Consider the following 24,462-nt stretch of genomic DNA (forward strand, 5'->3'; position numbering starts at 1 on the left):
CAGGAAATGGCAGGAATCACTATATGACGATCCCTCACCCCCAATTGGGAGAACCAGGATTAAAATCTCAAGAGGCCAGCCTCATTCCAACCCTGGGCTCCTTCCACGGTGGCCCCAGGCCTCCAGATCTGCACTTGAGTGCTGTTGGAAGGGATGGGACCCAACACAGCCAGGGCACAGCTGGGGCAACGGACCAGGCCCATGCCTTTCAGCCTTGCACATGGCAGGCTACTTCCCATGTCCCAGTGGTCACAGAGGTGGTACCCAGGAGGGTGCCCTTGCTGTGCTATGCACAATGCAGATTAGTCTCCAAGCATTTCCACTCATCTAAAATCTTTCATTTAAAAACGTATGATCTCAGGGCCACCTGGGGGGCTCAGTCAATTAAGCATCTGGCTTCAGCTCAGGGCATGATCTCACAGTTCATGGGTTCGAGCCCCGCATTGGGCTCTGTGCTGACAGCTCAGAGCCTGGAGCCTGCTTCGGATTCTATGCCTCCCTCTCTCTTTCTGCCCCTCCCCTGTTTGCACTCTCTTGCTCTCAAAAATAAATAAACATTTTTTAAAATGTTTAAAAAAATAAAAATAAAAACATATAACCCCTTTCTCCGAAGCTGCATGACAGATGTTTCATCAGCCCTGATCATGGGTCCGATGAGGAAGGCAAGATACAGAGATGGGTTTTAAAAGAACTCTATCCAGCACTGCAGAATCCGCCACGTGGTATTATAAAAACCATCTGTCTCTATCTGTCTGCCACTCTGTGTGTCACCAGCCTTTGTATCCCCGACACCCAGCCTAGTACCTGGCGCATAGCAGGGGCTCATCACCACATCTGGACTGAGCCGGCAACAGAGTGACAGAGGCCGGGAGGGGGCACACACCCTCTAGTTCCCCAGGACTTGAGCCTCCAGAGCCGTGTGTGCCGCTGCACCTTGCCCTCTGCTCACCTTAGGGCACTGGGGCTAAGGCAGCTTATTTCTGCCAGTGCCCTACTTGGCCGTGGGGGTGGAGCGGGCTGGCAGTCCTGTCTGGTCCATGGTCAGCTACTCAGGAGGCAGGTTAAAGGGACCTGCCCCGGGTTCCCACCAAGATGCGCTTTCATTCCCTGAAGTGACAACTTCTGTGCACTCGCTTAATGGGATCCCAAATAACATGTTTCAAACAAATCTTTTATCGCCATTGCTCCTTGGAACACATTTCAAATGCTGGCCATTAAAAACAGCCCATTTCACAAGTCTTTAATGATGACACTAATAACTGTGGGTTTTTGTCTCCAAGAGTCCTGATGAGCAGAGGCAAGGAGTGAATTACAGAGCCAACTTTTATGTCCGAGATTTATTGATCTGTGAGGAGTTCTCTTCAAGGGAATTACGCCAGCCCCCAAACCTCAGCCATCCAGATTCCCTTTCTGTCTAGGTGACTGCCCACTAACGTACAGTTAGTTTTATATTAATAAGAAGACAACACGATGTGCTGGTTCTGTAAGACAGTAATAGACATAACAGAACATTCTACCTGGTAGTTATAAATAAATCAGTGTTCCCATAACCCACTGAAGGTTACATTGCTAATCTGTGTCCTCACGAGAAGGTTCCCTGCTGCGGTATACACTTGCTCTCCAGAGTGAACAAAGGGTGTCCCTCATAAAGTGTCCAATGGTATCACGCATGTCATTTCCTACCTTTGTTTCTTGCAGGTGAAAGTCATGCTTCGCATCTGTTCCACGTTGGCTCGTGACACCTCTGAGTCCAGCTCATTCTTAAAGGTGGACCCGCGGAAGAAGCAGGTCACCCTGTATGACCCCCTGGCGTGTGGAGGTCAAAACGTCTTCCAAAAGAGAGGCAACCAAGTACCCCCCAAGATGTTCGCCTTCGATGCCGTGTTTCCACAAGATGCTTCTCAGGTGGGGTGGCCCCTTCTGCCCCATCCCCCAGGCTCAGGCAGTGTTGGTTGGTTCCCAGAAGCTTTCCACCAGGACTTGTGAGCTGAGAGGGTCTGTGAGACCTGTCTTCCAGAGCGTTCTGAAGCATCAGTGCTTCCGTCCCTACAACTTTTGGAAACCCGTCGGAGTGCCATTGAATAGTTCGTTCCCGCTGAATGATCGGTGTCAGGCCTTGGGCTGGATCACTGGGCCAGGATTTCAACAAAACACATCCTTGGAGAGAAGGAGCAGGGTGGGAAGAGGAAACCAGTTGGTGGATGGCAGGGAATAGAAGACAGAAGTGGAAAAATTGGGAGCAACTTTGTCAAGATGGTGGTGCCTATGGACCACTCAGAACACCATGCCTGCCTGGGCTCCTGGGTACCTCAGGGAGCTGGGTTTGAATCAGGCACCGTTCTAGGGCCCTATGTGGGGGGACGTCCTAGTGAGGAACTGGTGTGGCAGGCAGGGAAGCTGAGGCTCACATGCAGTCCTGAATCAGTGAAGCAGAGTAGAGGGGAAGAAGAGAACCTAGCTGTCCTATTCGTTAGCTGGTGCTGCATTGCAAACCACCCGAAGTCTTAGTGGCCCAGAACAATAATCATGTATTATTCCTTATTAATTATGGTCCGACTGAGTGTTCTTCCATTTCTGGTGTATTTATCCCAAGTTTGGGGGCTGCCTGGCTTTAGGCTGATCTAGAATCTGTGTTGTTTCTCATCAGCCAGCAGGCTCTCTGGGGCTTGTGCTCACGGCAGTGGCGTGATCCAAGAACACACGCCTCGGAATCAACATGATGACATCACTTCTGCTGCGTTCTGTTGGCTCAGATATGAGTGGCGGGAAGAGCCCCCACCTTTTGAGTGGTGGAACTGCAAAGTCACACTGCAAGGGGAGTGCGCACACACACACATACAAACACACTCACACACAGGGAGCGTGGAGAGCTATGGCCATTCTGCTCCGAGTAGAATTTGGAGGCTCCTTGGGGGTCCAGTGTGCCAAGATTCCTGGACCTGAACTCCTGGAGCCAATCCCAGTAAGAACAGATGTCCACTGGAGGATTTGGTCGCACCATCTGGTGCAATTCATCTGCAATGAATCGGTGCGACTGAATCTTCCAGGAGATTCAGAACCCAGGTCATAGGTGTCCGGTGACCTGCTTCGCCTGCGTTTTGGTATCAGATGGCTGCATCTTCCAGATACATTTCCGGCAGTCTTTTCCCAAGATTTATACGAGACAAGGTACTTCTGGGTGGCTAATGCCTATAGCAGAACCTGGAGACAAGGATGCTCACAGCTCCTGTTTGTTTCCTCCACGCTGCATCTGAGTGTAGACGGGGGGGGGGGGGTCCTCACACGGGCTCCGGAATCCTACCACGGACCCCCAGCATGTGTTATGGGCTCCATTCAGTAATGAGCTGGGCAGGTGGTTTCCCCAGAGAGTTTTACCAGGAAAAGACAAAATACAAAGAAGTTCAATAGTTTCTTTCTTGATTACATTGTGTGTGTGTGTGTGTGTGTGTGTGTGCGCGCGTGCACGGGGCACACCCAACGGGCTCACTAATCTAAACCTGACATCGTGTCTAATAAGTGGCCTTACATGTCCTGTAATTAATGCAGTTAAAACTTTTCTAACGCGATTCTCCCCAAGTTGCAAGAATCCCAAAGCAGACCCTAAATTAAGCACGGGCTGTTAATGAGTTTTAGATTCATTCCAGAAAAAGAGCCGTTTTTATTGCTCACGTTTACTTACATTTCACACCAGGCTCCAGAGCTCACATGCTCCACGGGCAGTCACCCTTGCTTCTGGATGCTTCCCCTTTCTTAAAATTGCCAGTGTTCCAATGCACTGCATTTCTCTCTTCAATGTGTGGTTTTCAGGAAGTTTCATATACATTAACCCACTTGACTCTTGCTAGAATTCTGTGCCATAGAAGAGGGATGCATTGCTATGATCACATCCTGCAGGAGGAAACTGAGGCCCAAAGATGCAGCCTCTCATTCATAGTCCCTTTCCTGAGCAGACCTCTCTCCTGGACTGCCCCCCCCCCACCAATCTCTCCATCCTGCTCCATGTAGTCCTGCATCTTGGACCTCCCACCATTTTGCTCACTGTTTACCAGCAGTGTGTCCTTGGCCAGGTCGCCGCCCCTCTTTGGGCCCCAGCGTCCTCATCAGTCAGCTGCAGACAGACCCAACATGTACTGTTGTGGTTCATTGAGCCCAGAACACACGCGATGCTCAGAACAGAGCCAGAGCATACCGAGTGTTCGATGGACGTGGGCTCTCTTTTCCTGTCATGTTGTCATCGATGGCGGTCATGGTCAGCCTCCCCGCCCGGGGGGTGAGCACCCTTGGAGCCACCAAGGCAAGAAAGCAGGAGAGTGGACATGGTGGTCTCTGCTCTTGGCCACCAGGGAGGCCCAGGCAGATATGAACTTGGCTTTCTCTCAGTCTCTCAGGACATCAGCGAAGCAGTGACTGGAACGGTCCTTGCTCCCCACTGCCCTGGTGGACCCTCCTCAGTACCCCTGGTGGTCTTGGCAGTCATCAGCTGCCCCCCTGGGGCCGACGTCTGCTGGGTCTGCTGTGGGAATGTGTCTTAGTCCGTCTGGGCTTCCGTAACAAAACAGCAGAGACCGGGGTGGGAGGAATGGGGCCTCATAAACTATGGAAATTGCTTTCATGTAGTTTAGAGAATACAAAGGCCAAGACCAAAGTGCTGCAGATCAGGTGTCTGGTGAGGATCCCTTCCAGTTCCCAGCCGTCTTCCAGCTGAGTGGGGTGAGGGAGTTCTGTGGGGCCTCTCTCCCAAGGTGCCAATCCCATCCGTGAGGGCTTCACCCTTGCAACTGAGTCACCCCCTCACAACCTGTCACCCCCTCATGACCGAGTCACTCATGACCTGTCACCCCCGCCCCCACAAAAGCTAATTTCCAAATTCCATCACATTAGATGTTAGATTTCTTTTTTTTTTTAATGTTGATTTATTTATTTTGAAAGAGAGCAAGTTCAAGTAGGGGTGGGGCAGAGAGAGAGAGAGAATCCCAAGCAGGCTCCACACTGTCAGTAAAGAGCCTGACATGGGGCTTGAACTCATGAACTGTGAGATCATGACCTGAGCTGAAACTGAGAGTCGGATGCTCAACCGACTGAGCCCCCAGGTGCCCCTGGACATTAGGTTTCAACATGGCAATTTTGGGGGCACACTTTCAGCCCCTTGCAGGAAGGGCAGCGGAGAGGACTCCAACATGTGGAAAAGCAGACACTTCCTGCAGACCTGGTGAGGCCGCCTGCCTCTCCAGACCCCCAGGCGGAGGCAGCAGGGGCTCCCAGGGGCCACTGCCTGTCACCACCAATACAGGACAGACAGGTCACTGATCGCTCTCTTCTCGGTGGATGGTGGGCAGGGGGAGGCCCCGGAGGCCAATCCTGTGTCTCATGTGACCTCTGGTCTTTGCACAGGTGATTTGGTGATGGCAGTTTGGTCTACACACAACCGGCTCTTTCCCTCTGCCCTTGTCTACTCTGCAGCCGGCTCAAGGCCCGGCTTGAGCCCCCGGACCCCCTCCTCACGTTCTGTCTAAAGGAGGCGGAGTTCATGCAACCACAACATCTCCCTCTGCAGAGGTGCCCGTGGGGAATTCCAGAAAGATTCTACTGCCTCGGGGCGTCTGCATGGCTCAGTGGGTTGGGCTTCCAACTTTGGCTCAGGTCATGGTCTTGGTTCATGAGTTTGAGCCCCAAGATGGGCTCTGTGCTGACAGTGTGGAGCCTGCTTGGATTCTTTGCCCCTCCCCCCCAAATAAATAAATAAACATTAAAAAATATTCTGCCTCAGTCTCAGGGCTTCAGTCGGCCCCTCGCTGCCTAGGTCCTGGGGTGTGACAGATCCTGTGGTCCCCACGGCAGCCATGTCCTGTGACCCCCTCCCACTCAGTCCCGGAGGAGCTCCCTACAGAGTTGCTGCGTCACCAGCAGCACAGACAGTGGGAGGGGGGTGGGGGGGAGTGGAGTGTGGGGTTTCAGTTTGGGTTTGGGAGAGCAAATCGATTTCCAATATTCAGGGCCCTTGTCCTTCTGCAGCCGGGTGCGGAATAACTGCTCCCAGTGAGACCACGGCTCCCAGATTCCCCCGGGGGGCGCACTGCCCTCCTGACTATGGAGCCCAGATGCTTCCCACCTCTGAGTGCTTCCCCGAGTTCAGACTCTGGCAGGAAGGGGACGGCGCCCAGAGTGCTGTTTTGTTCTAGAAGTGTCAGGTGCTCCCCAGAGAGTTCCTGGGTCTCCAAGTCAGGCAGCAAAATGTCCTGAGTTGCCGTTTGCAGAGCCATAGATTGTTGGGTGTCAGTGGGGACGTGCGGAAAGTTCTCGGAGGCCTGGCCCTCCGGATTTGATGGCATCCGTTCTAACACGCTGACAAGAGGCCTTTGATACTGTACGTTGTATCTGCACAGAGAGAAAGAGGGCTGGTTCTGAAGAGAAGGGGACGTGGCTTGAGGTTGGGAGAGAATGTCCACCGATTTAGGTCACCAAGCTCTTGCTTCTACTAGAAACACAGTGTTTCCCAAGGTCATTTTCTTGAAATGACACATCATCTCTTGCCCACCAATAGGCTTGGTCCCTTTCATATGCTGTGTGTGCATGTGACGGAGGGGCCAGTGGGAAGGTTAAATGCCTTGTCCCGCAGGCTGGAAGGGCAGAGCAGGGAAGGGCATGAGGTCCCAGTGTGTCCCTGCCTGGCCTGCGGAGGCGGCCATGGAAACGGACCGCAAACGAGCAGAAGGGTGGTTTGCAGGTGTGTGTGCAGTGTTCGGGCTTGCACGGGGCAGAGGAGCTGGATGGTTTCTAGTGCTCCCGGACTCCTTTACGGCCTGACCCACCTTCCGTGCCCTGGCCTTGGGACTGAGGCCACCCGGGGCAGTGGGCTCCCCTTGCCATGGCTGATGGTGTGCTCACTGCACGTGTCTCCTCTCGTATCCTCCAGGCCGAGGTGTGTGCCGGAACCGTGGCAGAGGTGATCCAGTCTGTGGTCAACGGGGCAGACGGCTGCGTGTTCTGCTTCGGCCATGCCAAGCTGGGTCAGTGAGAGTTTCACTTGTTTCTGCTGTTTGTGTTCCCAGTCACACGGTCTGTTCTTCTGTCTGGGTTCCCCGGGCTCTGCATCTGCAGGTGAAGGGAACGCTGTCGCCTTTCGATACTGACTGAAGAGTCACCAGGCACCATTCCTGCTTCTGAAAGGCACTGTCTGTCCTCAGGGGACACCCAGTCCCCTGGGAGGGGGTGGTGGGGTCCTTCCCACTGGGCCCAGGTTGAGGCCACACCCAGAAAGCCAGCAGGAGGAGGGACCCACCCCGAGCGAGCAGGGGCTCTTGGGTTCAGGGCAGTGGAGGGAGCCCTCCAGGCAAAGCCCAGAACCACGTCAGGACCTGTAGGGGGAGCATCTGACCACTGACCTTGCCTCCCAGACTCTGACCTTCGCCAGAGTGAGAAAAGAGAAGGGGGGTCAAGGGGGTCAGGGGAGCACCCAGACAGAGGTTTGGGTGATTGGACCCCCCCTTAGGGTGTCTTCCTACTCCTGGCCTATGGCCATTGGCTCAGCAGGCCTCCCTTCCTATGCTGGGCAAGTCAGTAATTTGGGGAGCTCCCCAAGCGCCCCTTTGAGGGAGCGAGGCCCATTCTAGGTCAGGACAGAAAATTCATTTTAGCTCCCTTTTGCCTTCTTGATCTCCAATCAAAGCAGCAACCCAGATCTTAATAGAATTTGCTCATGCTATAAAAATAGACGCAGCATTTAACTTGAGGAAGGATGTAAAGTGTAAGTATGTGCCTGTCATCCATGGGGCGGTGAGAAAAAGGGCCGTGCCTGCGATGAAAGACGTCTGCCTTCCCACTGTGTGTAAAACAGGGATCGGATGGTGGGGGGTGTTTGGGATCCTCCCGGAGGGGAGACATGACTTAATCCTGTCTGGGCGCTCACATGCTTTACTACGGCCCTGTAGTCCGTAGTACGCAGAGAGGCTTACCGCTTCCTTCGCCTTTTCCTCCCCTTCCCCGTGGTGGGGACGCTCAGACCGTTCTCACTCTCGCAGGCAAATCCTACACCATGATCGGGAAGGACGACTCCATGCAGAACCTTGGCGTCATTCCCTGCGCCATCTCCTGGCTCTTCAAGCTGATAAACGAACGCAAGGAGAAGACAGGAGCCCGCTTCTCGGTGCGGGTCTCCGCCGTGGAAGTGTGGGGCAAAGAGGAGAACCTCAAAGACCTGCTGTCCGAGGTGGCCACGGGCAGCCTGCAGGACGGCCAGTCCCCGGGCGTATACCTGTGCGAGGACCCCATCTGCGGCACGCAGGTGACTGACTCCGGAGCTCAGGGTGGGCTTGTGAGGGTTTGCCCGGAGGTGGACGGGACTTTACGCAGGGCCATCAGTCCCTAACCTAAGTATCTGTACTTCGAATCTCACGATGAGCAGGAATCAATTGTTGGAGCCCCCCAGGGTGGGAGTGGGGGATGGAATTCACTTTCTTTATGCCCCTCTCAGAGAAAAAAAAGAAAGCACAGTCTTTTGTTTAACAACAAGCCGAAATATTTACTGCCCGGCACAGATAGCTCCAGCCATTCCTGGCTCTGTTTACAGCCCTGTAAACCGTGTTTCTGGCACTGTTTGCAGCCAGAGGAGTAGTGCCGTTGGAAATGCTGATCACGCTTTTCTTCAGGACCATGAAATAATTTCTGGAACTGGGGAAGCCCAGGGAAGCTTCAGGCCACCTTCGCGGGAGGGGTGTCTGTTCTGCACGCCTCTCCCTTGCTGGCTGACAGCAGGTGAACGAATCCGGGGCTCCCTGGTCCGTATTGAGGAGACCCCACCCTCCCTGTCTCCAGCTGGCTTTATTTCCTGGTTTTTCCATTAAGTGTCCATTTTGATGACCACCGGCTTCATCCCAGGTGGGCTTGTTTTCTCAGGTGAGGATGCCTCCCCGTCACACCCATCTGTTCACACCTGACTGTGCCCTTTCCCAGCTCAAAGCCCCTCAGATCCTTCCGTTTCTGTTAAGACTTCTCCATTGCAAACCCCCCGATGATGTGCAAGGCCCTACATGACCTGCCCCCTGCCTACCTTTCTAGCATCATCTTTTGCCACTCTTCTTTCGTTTTTTAAATTATTGAATGTTTTAGTCTTTATTTTTGAGAGAGAGAGAAACAGATGAGTGTGAGCAGGGGAAAGGCAGAGAGAGAGGGACACAGAATCCAAAGCAGGCTCCAAGCTCTGAGCTGTCAGCACAGAGTCCAACGCGGGGCTTAAACTCATGAACCGCGAGATCATGACCGGAGGTTGAAGTCGGCTGCTCAACCAACTGAGCCACTGAGGCACATTACAGTACCTGTGATAGAAATCAGTGTCACCTCCCCAACAACTACCCGGATGTTCAAATATGCTGTAGCCTCTATTCACTTTTATAACTCTGTTGGTGAGGCCCCACTTGAGCGAAGGACCTGGTTAACTGAAGGCTAAGAAGAGATCAGCATCCTCTTTATTTTAAATCTTCTTGTTGAAAAATCATCAAAAAATTCCTTAGCCTTTTTTTCTGCCATAGTATTCAGAACAGTGAACACAAACACAACAGTCTCTTTTTGAAGTTCGAGGATTTTGAAGGTCCCAGGTTCCAAAATCAGAATTTTTCAGAATTATAAGTGCAGTTAAAGTAGGAAAGTGTCAGAATGTGTACCGACCCCAAGGCACATACCGAAAGCCATTTCTTTGAATAAACCAGATGTTTCCTTTTCTCCTCAGCCCCCAAAAGAAGGGTGTTAGTCAAATTCTGATAATATTATTCCGATTAAGGTTGACTATGATTTCAAAGGGATCTGATAGGATTTGGACACATGGCCTACCATGTTTTCATAGTTAATAAGTCCCATGACCCATGTCTTTAATTTGGGGATTAAAGACAAATTAAACAGTAGTGGTGAGACAGTCAAGTATATTGGGGGTTTTCATGCATCTTTTACACGCTTTATTTGAGATGATGCCGGTATGGGGCGCCTGGGTGGCTCAGTCGGTTGAGCATCTGACTCTCGGTTTCGGCTCAGGTCCTATTCTCAAGGTTTTGTGAGTTCAAGCCCCACATAGGGCTCTGTGCCGACAGTGCAGAGCCTTCTTGGGATTCTTTCTCTCTCTCCCCCTCTCTCTCTCTCTCTCTTCCCCTCCCCCCCCCACACTGTCTGTGTCTCTCTCAAAATAAATAAACTTCAAAAAAAAAAAAAAGTGAAGCTATACCAGTCCATGTAGACTAAACTCAGCTTTGAAGAGCTAGAGAGATTGGGAGTGGGGTTAAAGCCAATCAACTTCCATGCTGTCTGGACTGAAATCCCATTTTGCAATCCACCCATTCCAGACATTCTAATCTCTGAGATCAGGATGGAGTCCTGTCCCCCATGTCCTCTTAGGTAGGCGGGTCACTGAGGATGGGAGCTTGCCGTCCTCTGCAGAGATCAGACTGGGCGCCCTGCCCCCCATCACCTGGATACAACCATTTGCTCTTCACACCTTCTATTACTTACACTGTGAAACTATGTCCCATGCCACACGTGTGCTCACTGTGAACTTCCAGAAATGGATTGGTTGAGAATTGCAGGGGAGCACAGGCTGTTGATCCAGAAGGTTCTGCAGGACAGAGAACCGGGTGTAAGGGGCACGCCGGCCCTCCTCGGGCTGAGGCCTCAGCTCTGGGCTTGTGTCTTCCAGCTGCAGAACCAGAGCGAGCTGCGGGCGCCCACAGCGGAGAAGGCCGCCTTCTTCCTGGACGCCGCCATTGCCTCGCGCCGCGGCAGCCAGCGGGACTGTGACGAGGAAGGCCACCGCAACTCGCACATGCTCTTCACCCTGCACGTCTACCAGTACCGCATGGAGAAGAGCGGGAAAGGGGGAAGTAAGTGGGCCCGTCTCTGCCTGCTGGGAGACCCCCCCCACGGAGGGCCACTGGGACCCTCTGTTTTTAGTTAATTTTTTAAAGTGTGATTTTGAGAGAAAGAGACAGAGGGTGAGCAGGAGAGGGGCCGAGAGAGAGGGGGACACAGAATTGGAAGCAGGCTCCAGGCTCCGAGCTGTCAGCCCAGCGCCCCACCAGGGCTTGAACTTATGAGCAGTAAGATCATGACCTGAGCTGAAGTCGGCCGCATAACCAATTGAGCCCCCCGCCACGGCGCCCCACTGTTGTTGTTTTCCTTCAGGTTGTATGCGGTCTGATTTACATTCGGTAAAAGTTGCCCCCTCTTGTGTGGCATTAGAGGTGTTTGGGCAGATCAGTACGGCTGTGAGATCATACGACCGTCAGAGACAGAACAAAGCTGTCAGCACAGAAAGCTCTCTCTTTGCCCTTTCTGGACAGTCCCCTCACCCCCACCTCCCGCCCCTGACAACCTCTGAACCCATGTTTGTCCTTTCAGCATTACTTTCAGCCAGAACATCACATGAATGGAATCACATGGTCCCCATGCGGCTTTGCGTGTCTGGCTTCTTTGGTTTAGTGTAAAGTATCTGAGGTCCACCCATGGAGCTGTGTGTATCAGTTGCTCGCTTATTTTTCTTGCTGCCCTCGCCTCTACTTTCAGCTGAGCCTGGAGACTCGCCCCTGCCCCTCCTCCGCCCCGCCCCCCCCGACCTGAGATCTCACCATGCACCCCGTCCTGGGGCTGCTGCTCCATGGGGCAGGAAGGCTCTGACGGTCAGCCCTGGCTGCTCCCTGCTGCCTGGGGGTCTGGAGACACTGGCCTCGAGCTGGGCCCTGGGTGCCCTGGAGACGGACCAGCCGTGGGCCCAGTCTCTCCTGAAACCACCCAGGGTGGGAAGGGGTGGGGGGGGGCGCTGAGCAAAATCACTTAAATGGGAAACCTTCAGGCGAGATTGGCTGTCAGTGAAGGGTCGTGCCGTGTCCAGCCCTTCTGTTTAGAAAAACTTTCTCAAAGAAGGAAACAAGGGATCAGGAGAGGGATGAGAAGATCCAGACCCTTGAAATTCATAACAGAAATTTACCCCCCTAACAGTCCAGGGGCTGGCTTTAAATCCTGCCCTCGCTGTTTTCTCTGGATTGTGTCTGAGCAGCATGAAGTCTAAGAATTGTTTTATTCTTTAAAGCTTTTTTTAAATTTTATTTAAGCTTAGTTGCTTTTAAGCTGTTTTAGTCTTTTAAGTCAATAATAACGGAAATAATCAGAGCCTGTCAGCCAAGAGCAACGCGCCAAAGATCCGAATTTTCAGCCAAATTGCTTCCAAATGGCACTGAGAGGAAGGACTCAGGACATGGGGTAATCTCCTCCTCCGAGGTTTCGAAACCAAGCTGAAAGCACCGGGTTTCAGTTCTTCACTCGTGTCTGTGTGTGTGTGTGGTTCTGCCCTCAATTTAGAAACTGAAAGTAGGAAAGAATCCTGAAAAGAAACCATTAATTAAATTGCTTCCACTGTAAGAACTCAAAATCCAGCCTCACAGGAGCATGGGTGGGGACACCCCTCACCCGATCGACACTCCAGTGTTCAGTGTGTCCCGGGCACTTTCAGAATATTTAACATCAGCTTCATCTTCCTGTATTGTGAAGGCAGATCGCTCTTAAATAATACATTCAGGGTAAAGGAAAAGGTGAGTGCCATTAAGGGCTCTGCAGACTTCCTGTAGGGACTTTTAATGTATCTGCTGGTGAGAAGGAGAGAGGGTCCGTGGGGCACCCCTGGCTTCCCAGGCGGGCAGAGGAATCCAGGCCCAAATGTGCACAGCCTCTAGCCTGTGGCGCGTTTGACTTCTGTGAATTTGTATCTGTTTAAAATATAATGAGATTTGGAGTGTTGTTTAAAATGGAAAGTTTTGTTTACTTACTATAGATAAGTAATAATCCCTGTGGATCTAGCAGCCAGAACTCAATTAAAGGAAGATTCGTTAATTAGTTACCCTGCAGGGAGGCAAACAGCAGAGTATGCGGCTGTTAACTGGCCGTCAGAGGCTCAGAGGCTGGAGTCAGAGAGGTCTCTGCCACAGGAACTAGCTGCGCCATGTGCATACAGGCACCTGAGTCTTACACGTATGGGTTTCATATGTACATGTGTGTACACATGTATCCACATGTAAGTAAATGGACAAAAATTTTTTTTAACATTTATTTTTGAGAGTGACAGAGTGCGAGCAGAGGAGAGGCAGAGAGAGATGAAGACGCAGAATCCGAAGCAGGCTTCGCGCTCTGAGCTGTCAGCACAGAGCCCGACTTGAGGCTTGAACTCAGGAACTGTGAGATCGTGACCTGAGCCGAAGTCTAGTGCTTCACCAACTGAGCCACCCGGGTGCCCTTGGACAAAAAATGTTTTAAATGTGTCCAGTCACAATAGAAAATTCTATGTTGATTTATTACTGTTGTGCACATAGCATTAGGTTAAGCTCAAATATTTCCCTGTTTCATTTTTTTAATGAATTTATTTCTTTTGAGAGAGAGCATGCACATGAGTGGGGGAGGGGCAGAGAGGGAGGGAGGCGGGAGAAAGGATCCCAAGCAGGACCCGCACTGTCAGCCCTGGAGTCCGATGCGGGTCCCAACTCACAAACTGTGACATTCAAACCTGAGCTCAAACCAGGAGTCGGAGGCTTAACCCACTGAGCCACTCAGGTGGCCCAAGTATGTCCCTGTTCGAAAGGCTTTGGGAAGCTTTGTGGGGCTGATTCTCCGCCTCCCCCAGAGCCTTCCCCTGCTTTGCTAAGTGAATCTGTAAAGGCTAAGAAGCCCCACGGGAATTCCAGCATCGGGAAAGAGACCCTAGGGTCTAAGAGCTGTCCCCCATGAAGATGGGTCTGTCAGGAGTCTGTCCACTGTGTTTAACTAAAATGAAATGTGTGCTGTATTTTCAAAAAAAATCAGTGTGTGTCTCTATTCCCTAGCTTAGCTGTGTTTCTGGAACAGAAGGCCCTGTTGCCTTTCACAGAAGATGAGTTAGTTCAGGGAACCCACTCATGCTTCCCCGAAGACAGCCCCATGAGGCCAGGGGGGGAGTCAAAAAGGAGAATCCTGTAAAACGACATGTTCACATCACGAACATTTTATTTCAACTTAAAACATACAACTGTGTATTTATTTATTGATCTTCTGATACAGGGCCGTGACTTTCTCTTCAAGATAAGTTTTCAGCTTAAAGTTCTGGATTTTTTTTAATGTTTATTTATTTTTAAGAGAGAGACAGCATGAGCGGGGACGGGCAGAGAGAGACACACACAGAATCTGAAGCAGGCTCTAGGCTCCGACATCGGCACAGAGCTCAACTAGGGCCTTGAGCTCACAAGACTGAGTTGTCAGATCATGACCTGAGCTGAAGTTGGCCGCTTAACTGACTGAGCCACCCAGGTGCCCCAAGTTATAGCTTTTAGAAAGCATGCCCATATTAATGGCCCAGTTTTTGTGTTTAGTGTCTTCTAAGTGATTCAAGAACTTAGAAGACACTTATGCAGCCTGCAGTATTAGACCTTTTATAGATTCTTAAGTTTTCTCCCACTCTGTAATTTCTCCTTTCCACCTAAGTCAGTGTCTCTTTAAAAAAACAAAGCAAAACAAACAAAAAAACAACTCATTTTGATCAGATCCTTCCAAAGCATGGAGTTCAGTTTTTAAAGAAACGTTAACTCGCTTATTGCTTTGCATAAGATTTGATTCTATTTTTATCTGTAATAACAAGTGGCATAATTAGGCCCAGGAGGGAGTCCAGCTGCCCTGTTAAGGTTATAGCTCATTTGCAGAGAGCAACCGAGCACAGACCGAGGAAACAGCCAGCACTGGCCACACCCGTCTCACGTGCCAAAGGCATCCGTGGGCGTGCCTCACAGGTGACGGCCAGGTGGCAAGGTAGCCATTCCCAAACTTCACTGCACCTGTGACTCACCTGGGGCCCTTTGCAGTGAATCTCCGTGCCCGCAGCACACTCCAGGCCAGTTAAATTAGCAAGTCTCTGAGTGGGACCCAGGCATCCATATTTTTTTAGGTGACCCTTGGTGATTTTTCAAGGTCATTCGGCCTGCAGCAAGGTTTGGGAACCACTAAGTTAAGGGAGGGTGAGGTCAAAGAGCGTCTACATACTTAACAGTGAGCTCTGGATTTTCCTCTTAGATTCAGCATTCATTTTCTAGGAGATGGTGGGCAATTTCTTAACATTTGTGAACCTCGTTTTCGTCATCTATGAAGCCAAGCCAATTCTTGCCTTGCGGATTTGTTGTAGGAATTAAGTGGTAGTCAGAGAGTTGCTCAATGAACGCGAGTTAGGAGAGTGGCCCAGAAATCGAGTGAAATTAGCAAATCTTCCTGTACAGAGCGTAAGGTGCGTAGTAGGTATGCTGGTTTGGCAAAGCTCTAGGCTTGGAAGAGTGTCTATAAAGGGTAGCTCTAGGCAGACTGAGTTATGGTCCTCTCCCCCCTGCAGCTGTGACCCCAGAAATGTGACAAGCGGATGAGGAATCTGCCTCTTACCTGCTGGCGGCGTTCACTGATACAGAACAACTTTCTCACCAGCCATCTGTAGTAATGTACATTCTTGCCAACAGCAGATGGTCCATGCCTGCTCACCTCGTACCCTTCCAGATTCTGCACCACGTGTGGAATCCAGATTGCTGTGGCCACTGGAACTTGGACAGAACCACTTTTCCATTGTCTGAACAAGACTTCCATTTTGAGTGATGCAGGTGTAATTATAGGTATTTTATAAGGTTCTTCTTCAGCATGATCTAAACTGCACTTTTGTTCTCTGTGCTCTGTTTTACTACATGCACATTATGCATTTTATTCCATTACATCAAATGGACTATTAGAGTCTGAAAGTCCAAATTGGCCCGTCTTTACCCTTTAATCTACGGCACATGTGGAATATCTGAGCTGCTCCCGTCTATATAATTAGATTGCAAAACAGATGATAGTTTGCTTTAAAAATAACTATTTTCCTTGTGTGCTGCCATGACCCGATCTTGCGTGATACAAAATGGGATAAAAGAGAAGTTGCATAGTATATCTTCCCTTGCAAATGTTTTTACTGAGGACAGTGGAAGGTCAAGAAAATAGTGTCCTTAATGTGAATGATTCTTTTTTTTAATGTTTATTTATTTTTGAGAGAGTGAGAGAGACAGAGCATGAGCGGGGGAGGGGCAGAGAGAGGGAAACAGAATCAGAAGCAGGCTCAGGCTCTGAGCTATCAGCACAGAATGTGGATGATTCTTGGCCATAGACCTGCTGGAGTGACTGACGTGGTTGAATTGAAATGCGCTTTCTGTGAACACTCATCACCTGTTTTCCTTGGTCCTCAATGTGGGACTGAGGGCAGGTTGGGGTTAGGACTATGGTTCCTACAGTGTTTTCATCCTAAAGCGTGAGCAGTGGCTTGCCCTCCCGTATCCGCGCTCACGTGGCCTCTGCCTACAGATGTGCGGCCACCCAGAGACGGGCCACATGCCGGTCACATGTCCGCCAGGACCCAGACACAGCCCTGTGCCACCCCCGGAAGGTGGCTTGAGGCGCCAGAGTCTGCTGCTGCCTGGGCCGGGAGGACGAGGATATGGAGATGATCCGGAAGCTGGGGTGATGTGCCGAGGGAGAGTGGGACCGGGACAAATAGGGAGCCTGTCATTCCTGTCTCGGGAACTGGCTGGGGCCAGCAGGATGCAGGGTGGAAGGCTCAGGTCTTGAAGGTGTGAATCCCAGCTGCACCACTGACAGTATGATCACGGCAAGTTTCCTTTTCCAAACCCAGTGAGGACCACTGTAATGAGATATGCGTGGGGAGCAGTGATATGCACACAGGGGGTCAGCTCCGTCCTGTGTAGCTAGCCAGGAAACCAGCAATACAGAATATCCCTCACCCTCAGAAGTTTGCTCGGGACCCTTCGGAATCGCCCGTCCAGCTGCTCGCCCTCCCCCCACCCACACTCAGGCAACCACAGACCCACTTCCGCTCTTCCCTTTGCCTTGCATTTCCTAGACTTTTATTCGCGTGAAATCCTATCTTACAGTCTGTGCTCTCTTGGGTGGTGTCTTTCACGTAGCATAATTGTTCTGAAACTCAGTCACTTTGTCACATGTATCAGTGGTTCATTTATTCTTTTTCTACATAATAGTCCACTGACCACACCTTCCGCTGCTGATGGCTGTGTGTGCCAGTTCCAATTTGGGGCTGTTACAAATAAAAGTACTATGGACATTCTTGTGCAGATCTTTGTATAGACACACACGTCCTTTTCTGGTAGGGAAGTCCCTAGAACAGAATGGCTGGACCATATGGTACATGTGTACATGTCCTTTTTTTTTTAGAAGCTGCCAAAGTATTTCCCAAAGGGATTGCACCATTTTGTATCCCTCCCAGCTCCCCCACGTTCTCCCCTGCACTTAGGGTGGTCAGTCTTTAATTGTAGCCTATTTATATAACAGGCATACAGTAATATCTCACTGGTTTTAATCTGCATTTCACTAATGACCAGTGGTGTTTAGCATGTTTTTATGGGCTCACTTGGCACCCGTGTATCTTCTTTGATGAAAGGTCTTGTCCCCACATTGAAATCATTTTTGTCTTTTGATTAAGTTTTGAGAGTGTTTAATATAATCTGGATACAAGGCCTTTGTCAGATAATATGTTTTGCAAATATTTTCTCCCAGTCTGGCTTACTTTTTCATTCTCTTGATTGACCATGTATTGATTGGGAAGGGCAGAAATAGTTCGTTTTGGTGAGGTTTAGCTTCTCTGTGTGTTCTCTTATACATCATGCTTTTGGTATCCTATCTAAGAAATTTTGCCAAACCCAAGACCAGGAAAGTTTCATATTACGCTTTCTTCTAGAAGTTTTATCATTTTAGGTTTTGTATTTAGGTCTTAGATTCATGTTTTTCATAAAATTGTGCAATGTATGGGTTAAGGTTTTTTTTTTTGCAAGTGTGGGTGTGTATGTGTATGTGTGTGTATACACTCATAGAAAGCAATATCTTTATTTTGATAAAAATGTTTCTGAAAAAACCGCTAACATCATCCTGGTAAAAGACATGTGCATATATATCTATATTTATATATTATATATGTGTCTCTCTCAAACATTAAAATTTTTTTTAAGATATAATGAGAGTGGACATTCTTATCTTGTTCCTGATCTTAGAAGGCATTTGATCTTTTACCATTAAGTATGATGTTAGCAGTAGATATTTTAAGAAACTCTTTATCACACTAAGGATATTGCCTTCTATTTGTAATTTGCTAAGAATTGTTATCAGGAATGGATGTTGAATTTTGTTAAATGTTTTTCCTGTATGTACTGAGTGACTCATATAGTTGTTTTTTGTTTGTTTGTTTTGTTTTGTTTGTTTTGTTTGTTTGTTTGTATGTTAATTATATTGATAGATTAATTGTTTTTGTTAACCAACCTTGCATTTCTGGGATAAATCCCACTTGTGGTATAAAATCCTTTGTATATGTTTATAGATACAATTTCTTCATGCGACTCCCTAATTTGTTCAGAAATTTCGTGTCCCTGTTCATGAGAGATACTGGTCTTTAGTTTTTTGTCCTTGCAATTTCCTTGTCTGTTCGGGTATCAGGGTAATCCTCACCTCATAGAATAAGTTGGAAATATTCTCTCCTGTTTAATTTTCAGGAAAAACTTGTGTGGTATTGGTATAGCCTTTTTCATTCTTATACTTTACGTTTCTTAAGTGTTTGCTTAGTTTCACCAGTGCAGCCATTTGGCCTGGAATTTTCCCTGTGGAAGGTTGTTAACCACAGGTCCTATTTCTTTAATGGACACAGATCTGTCAGCTCTTACTTCTTGAATGAACTCTCATACTTCCTATCATTCAAGACATTTGCCTCTTCTTCCAAGTTGTCTAATTGACTGATGTGATGTTTCCTTATTATCTTTTTGGTATCTCTAGAAACCGTAGCAAGGCCACATCTCCCATTCTCAACATTAGTAACTGGTGCCTTCTCTGGGCCTTTCCGATCCATCATTCTAGAGATTCATTGAAGAACCAGGTTTTGGCTTCATAGATTTTCTCTATTGTTTCTCCTTTTTTATTCCTTTGATTTCTGCTTTTGTGTTCATTCTTTCCTTTCTGCTATTTATTATTGAATTTGTTCCTTTTTTCTTATTCCTCAAGATGTCAGCTGAGATCATTGATTTGAGACTTCTGTCGTCTTCTAATCTAGGCATCTAATGCTGTAAGTTTCTTCCTCTGTCCTTCTTCAGGCATCTCACAAATCTGGAGATGTTGTGTTTCGTTTTCAGTCACTTAAAAACACTTTCTAATTTCTTTTGAGTTTTTCTTTGCCCATAGGTTATTTGGAGCTGTATTGTGGAATTCTAAAATATTTGGGAATGTTCCAGATAATCTTTCTGTATGGATGTCTAATTTAATTCCAGTGCATCAGAGAACATACTTTGATGCGAATCCTTTAAAATTTATTTAGACTTGGCTTATGGACCCGAACATGGTCTATCTCAGGAAATGTTTTGTGTGTATTTCAAAAGAATATGTATTATGCCCTTGTTGGGTTGAATGCTGTATAAATGTCAAGTACACCAAGCTGGTTGACAGTGCTGTTCAAGTCTTCTTTGTCCTTCCTGGTTTTCTGTCTACTCGTTATATCAATTATTAAGAAAGAAAAAAAAATTAAAAAAAAAAACAATTATTAAGAAAGGGTTATTTGAAACGTCCAACTCTAATTATGGGCTTGCTTATTCTTGCAGTTCTATCAGACTTTGCTTCATGTATTTGGACTTCTGTTATTAGAACATACATATTTTTGATTGTTAGAACCTCTTGCAGAAATCCTCTTCATGTAATGTTCCTGTTTGCTTCTATTCACATTTTTTGTCTTAAGTTTCTTTCATTTAGCATTGATGTAACCACTTCAGCCCTCTCACGGCCGCTGTTTGTGCGGGATCGCCTTTCCCACTGACAGGTTTAATGGGTTTTTTCTTTATACTCAAAGTGCATTTCTCATAGACCGCGTGCAGTTAGGGCTTTTTTTAAATCCAGTCTGACATTTCCTACCTTTCAAATCAGAGTATTCACACTGTTTACATTTAATGTGATTATTGACGTGGTTTAATCCAAATTATTACTTTTCTATAGGTTTTCTATTCAACTTGTCTGTTCTTTATTTCCTCTGCTTTTTTATCTGCCTCTTTTGGACTTACAGAGTATTTTTAATAATTTTACTTTGTGTCCTCTGTTGGCTTATTAACTATAATTATTCACTATTTACTGATTGCTGTAGGGTTTATAGTATACACCTTTAAGTGATTACAGTCTTCTTTCATGTGATCTTATAACACCTCCTGTATGGAATAAGAACCCTACAATAGGGCACTCATCTATTTCTTCACTCTAAACGCTGTGCTATTGTGAAACTTAAATTTTGCACATGCTCTAACCCACACATTTCACTGCCCTTTTTGCTTTAGCAGGTCAATTATCTTTCAAAGAGATGTAAATAAAGGAAAATGTGTATTTACTGGTGAAGTTTGCATTTCCATGGCTTGTTTTGTAGGTTTGCTTTTGGTGAATTCTTTTTTTTTTTTAAGAGAGCAAGAGCACACGTGAGCAGGAGAGGGACAGAAGGAGAGGAGAGAGAGGGTCTCAGGCAGGCTCCATGCTCATGCAGACCCCAATGCGGGGCTCGATCCCACAACCATGAGATTGTGACCTGAGCCAAAATCAAGAGTCGGATCCCTACCGACTGGGCCACCCAGGCACCGCCCCTCTTTCAGCTTTTTTAAGTCTGAAAAAGTCTTTATTTCCCTTTGTCTTAGAATGAGATTTTCGTTGGACATTCTAGGATGACAGTTTCCAGCACTTTAGAAATGTTGCTGCACAGTCTTCTCACCTGTATGATTTCCAACAAGAAATCCTTTATATATAATCCTTTATATATAGGTCCTTTATATATAATCTGCTTTCCTCCCATGAATGTTTTTAAGATTTTGCTCCTTATCCCTGGTTGTAGGCAGTTTGATTAGGATGCTCCTCCGTGTAGGTTTCTTTGTGTGTCTTGTGATTGGGACTCATGGACCTTCTTGGATCTGCGGGGGTTTAGTTTTCATCAATTTTGGGAAGTTTGGGCCATTATTTCTTAAGATATTTTATCTGTTCCCCGCTCTGTGTCTTCTCCTTCAGAGACTCCAATTATACACCTGTTAGGACACTTGAAACTGTCCCATGGCTCTTTTTTCTAAGTTTTTGTTTTTATCTTAAAATTTTCTCTCTGTGTTTCATTTTAGAGAGTTTTAGTTACTTGATCTTCAAATGTATAAGTCTTTCTTTCCGTAGTGTCTAATCTGCCATTGATTCAGTGTGTTTTTCAACTCCTACATTATAGTTTTCAGCTCCGCATAGATGCAGTTTGTGTCTTATTTTAATATATCCCACGTCTATACTTTTCAAACATTTGAAATCCTGCCACTACTGTTTTAATGTTCTTCATTGTCAATCATAATATCTCTACCAATCAGTTCTTCTTGGTTTCAATTATCCCTTCATTATGAGTCTCATTTTCTTGCTTCTTTGCATACCTGCTTATTTTTGATAGATGCTGGACATTTTGCATTTTGTAAATATCCTTAAGCTTTGTTTTGAGATGTAGTTATTTGTAAACAGTTCGACCTTTTCTGGTCTTCTTCCTAAGATTTGGTAGGTGGGACCTGGTCAGTGGTTCTTTAGGGCTAAGCATTCCCTACTACTGAAGGGAGACTCTCCTGGGTCCCCTACCTGGGGCCCTGTGAATCTCGAGGTTTCCAGTCTGGCTGTTGGAAACAGGCACTATTCCTGGCCTCGTATGAGTGCCGTGCACTCTTATGTCAAATCTTTTCAGGTGGCTAGCTCCCCAGCCATGGGGTTCCCTCACATGCCTGTACTGACCAGTACTCAGGTCAGTATTTGAAGGGGCCCCTGCGGATCCCAAGTTCCCTTCTCTCTGTACTTTGTCCTGCCAGCTCTTGCTACGTTGTTCTCCCTGAACTCTCTGCTCTTTCTCCTTGATGCAGGTAGTCTGCCGCATTCCCCCCCGAGTACCCCGTCCCTGGGGCACAGTCTGGAAACTGTCTCAAGACAGTAAGCTGCAGCCCAGGTAGTGCTGCCTTATATGTCCCCCATCTCCCATGGATCACTGGCCTTGACTGCCCAGTGTCTGGTGTCTTACAAACAGTTGTATTATACATTTTGTTTATTTTTAGGTTAAGACAGTCTATCTGGTCCCTGTTACTTCATCTATGCTAGAAGCAATGAGCCAGCTGGTTAACTTTTCTGAACTTCTTTTTTCCCACCTATATATATTTTATTTATTTTGATGCTCAAGCAAGCATGAGCAGGGTAGGAGCAGAGACAGAGGAAGAGAGAATTCTAAGCAGGCTCCAACACAGAGCCGTGTTGATAACGGGGCTCAAACTCATGAACCCGTGAGATCATGACTTGAGCTGAGATAATTAAGAGTCAGATGCATAATGGATGGAGCCACCCAAGCACCCCTTTCTCCTCTATATTTTAGAAAGGACAAGAGTATTTAGCTTATGGTTTTGCTGTGGGAATTGAATGAGACTGATGTTTACACGGCCCTAGCACTTGGCAGTTACTCAGCAGATACTTGGGTCTTTCCCTGCCTCTGCACCTGGTTGTTACTTCTTCCTGATTTTACCCTGGATTATCAACTTGATTCCTGGCTGACCTTTAGGTCAGGGCCTCTACGCTGATCAGCCAAAGCACAGGATCACTCCCGGGCTATTCAGATTCAACTCAGTCAGTGTCAGAGCTCTGCTAGCCAGAGGACATGGAGGTGAAACCTTATCATCATCTTTCTGGACATTCACCTTTTCTGAAATCTCTTTCAATTCAACCTTCCAGAAATATTCATTTCTTGGAGGAGGGATGTCAGTGGGTTTTAGGTCAGTGATGTGTGGCGGACAGAATTTAAAAGGATCGCACTATTTGCAGCCTAGCGTGATTTTGTTGGGGTTTCCTACTAGGTCATATGGTAACCTTTTACTTCCCCTTACATTTTTCCCTCCAAGTGCCCAAGGAGTTCTGGTGCTTACCAGACAAGTGTTTGCTGGGATCTAACCACTTCTCTGTCCTCTTGTCTTGTGGCAGTGTCTGGAGGCCGCAGCCGCCTGCACCTCATCGATCTCGGCAGCTGTGTGAAAGCTCTTAGCAAGAATCGGGAAGGAGGCTCAGGGCTGTGCCTCTCGCTGTCTGCTCTGGGCAATGTCATTCTGGCTCTTGTCAACGGCAGCAAACACATCCCTTACAAGTAAGTGACCTTCCGCTGGCTGAATGGAGTGGGTTGAGCATGGACCCGGGGCTGGGTGTGAGACTCTTGGTCCACTGACTCCCTGGAGAGGCACGGGACAGCCTGACCGTCTGGACGGGGACCACTTTGCAGCTCATGCCCAAACCAGCCTTTGGTAATGAGCATGTATCGCATGATCTTCCAGATTCAGAAGCTATGAAAATACTTAAATTACTCCAGTGCTGACTCTGAAGTCAGATAATTGGGAACTATTTCAGTTGGGGTCTCCAATCACAGTTGCCATTGCTAGTTTATGGCCATCGTCACACAGAGGCCTCATAGTGATGACAGCAAAGGGCTGTCATATCTAACCAATAAAAATACAGGACACCCAGGAAAATTTGAATTCCAGATAAACAACAAATAATTTTTTAGTATAAGTGTGTCCCGTATTGTTGCATGGACTCTTGCAAAACCTGTATTTTATCTGACAACCCTACTTAGGAGAGCGCCTAAAGCTTGGGGAATTCCAACCCGCCTCCCATATGCAAATGTTTACTCCATTTCCAAAATCCTTTCCCTCTTCCCATTATCCTCCATGAGGAGGAAATTAGAGCCACTCCTGTGTCTGGAATAGCTAAAGGCTGGCGTGTCCTCTGTGCCCATGAGGGACCCAGCCCTGGAGCCACCCGTCCCCCACTATCACCCAACTCAGCTTTGCCCTTGGACAACATGGCAGTGGTAGTGGGCGTTTCTCTGCCTGTTCGGGCACCTGCCAGGGTCAGGCTGCTCCCCCCACTACCACCCGAACCTTCACTCACCAGAAACTGATGGTTCTAATTGTGTGTCCTATCTGCATCACAAGGGTATGAGCCTCAGGGTGGTATGAATGTGAAAGGTTTGTGTAAAATCGAGGAGGACGTGGTGGCCAGTAATTCATGACAATCATCTGGTTGAGCCTACCTGCATCTACTTCATGGGAATAACACCTACAGAGTTGTCGTGAGGATTAAGCAAACGTATATGAATCATTTTTTTTTAATCTGTAAAATCATGCGCAATGTAAGTCACTTGTGTGGGAGGAAACAGGGAAGTTGGGCCGGGCCGTTTGTTCCATCCACAGTGAGTGAGATTTGGGACGAATCCTTGAGTCTTCCTTCTTCTCTGCCCTGAATGACACCAGGTCTTACACTGGTTGGTTTTTTTGTTGTTGTTGTTTTTATTTTTTTATTTTTTTATTGTTTTATTTATTTTTGATAGAG

At 47.9% G+C, this 24,462-nt stretch overlaps 1 protein-coding gene across 1 annotated transcript in view; it reads left to right on the plus strand.

Moving 5' to 3' along the window:
• KIF26B (kinesin family member 26B) overlaps window positions 1-24,462 on the plus strand; it is a 441,279-nt gene that overhangs the window by 355,104 nt on the left and 61,713 nt on the right. The window contains exons 6-10 of the mRNA XM_029933341.1: window positions 1,699-1,905; window positions 6,914-7,007; window positions 8,019-8,281; window positions 10,676-10,859; window positions 23,062-23,221. Of these exons, the coding sequence (XP_029789201.1) occupies window positions 1,699-1,905; window positions 6,914-7,007; window positions 8,019-8,281; window positions 10,676-10,859; window positions 23,062-23,221 (908 nt within the window). The remainder of the gene's footprint in view (window positions 1-1,698; window positions 1,906-6,913; window positions 7,008-8,018; window positions 8,282-10,675; window positions 10,860-23,061; window positions 23,222-24,462) is intronic.

This window comes from Suricata suricatta, chromosome 3, assembly GCF_006229205.1.
Source record: "Suricata suricatta isolate VVHF042 chromosome 3, meerkat_22Aug2017_6uvM2_HiC, whole genome shotgun sequence".
Lineage (NCBI taxonomy): Eukaryota > Metazoa > Chordata > Mammalia > Carnivora > Herpestidae > Suricata > Suricata suricatta.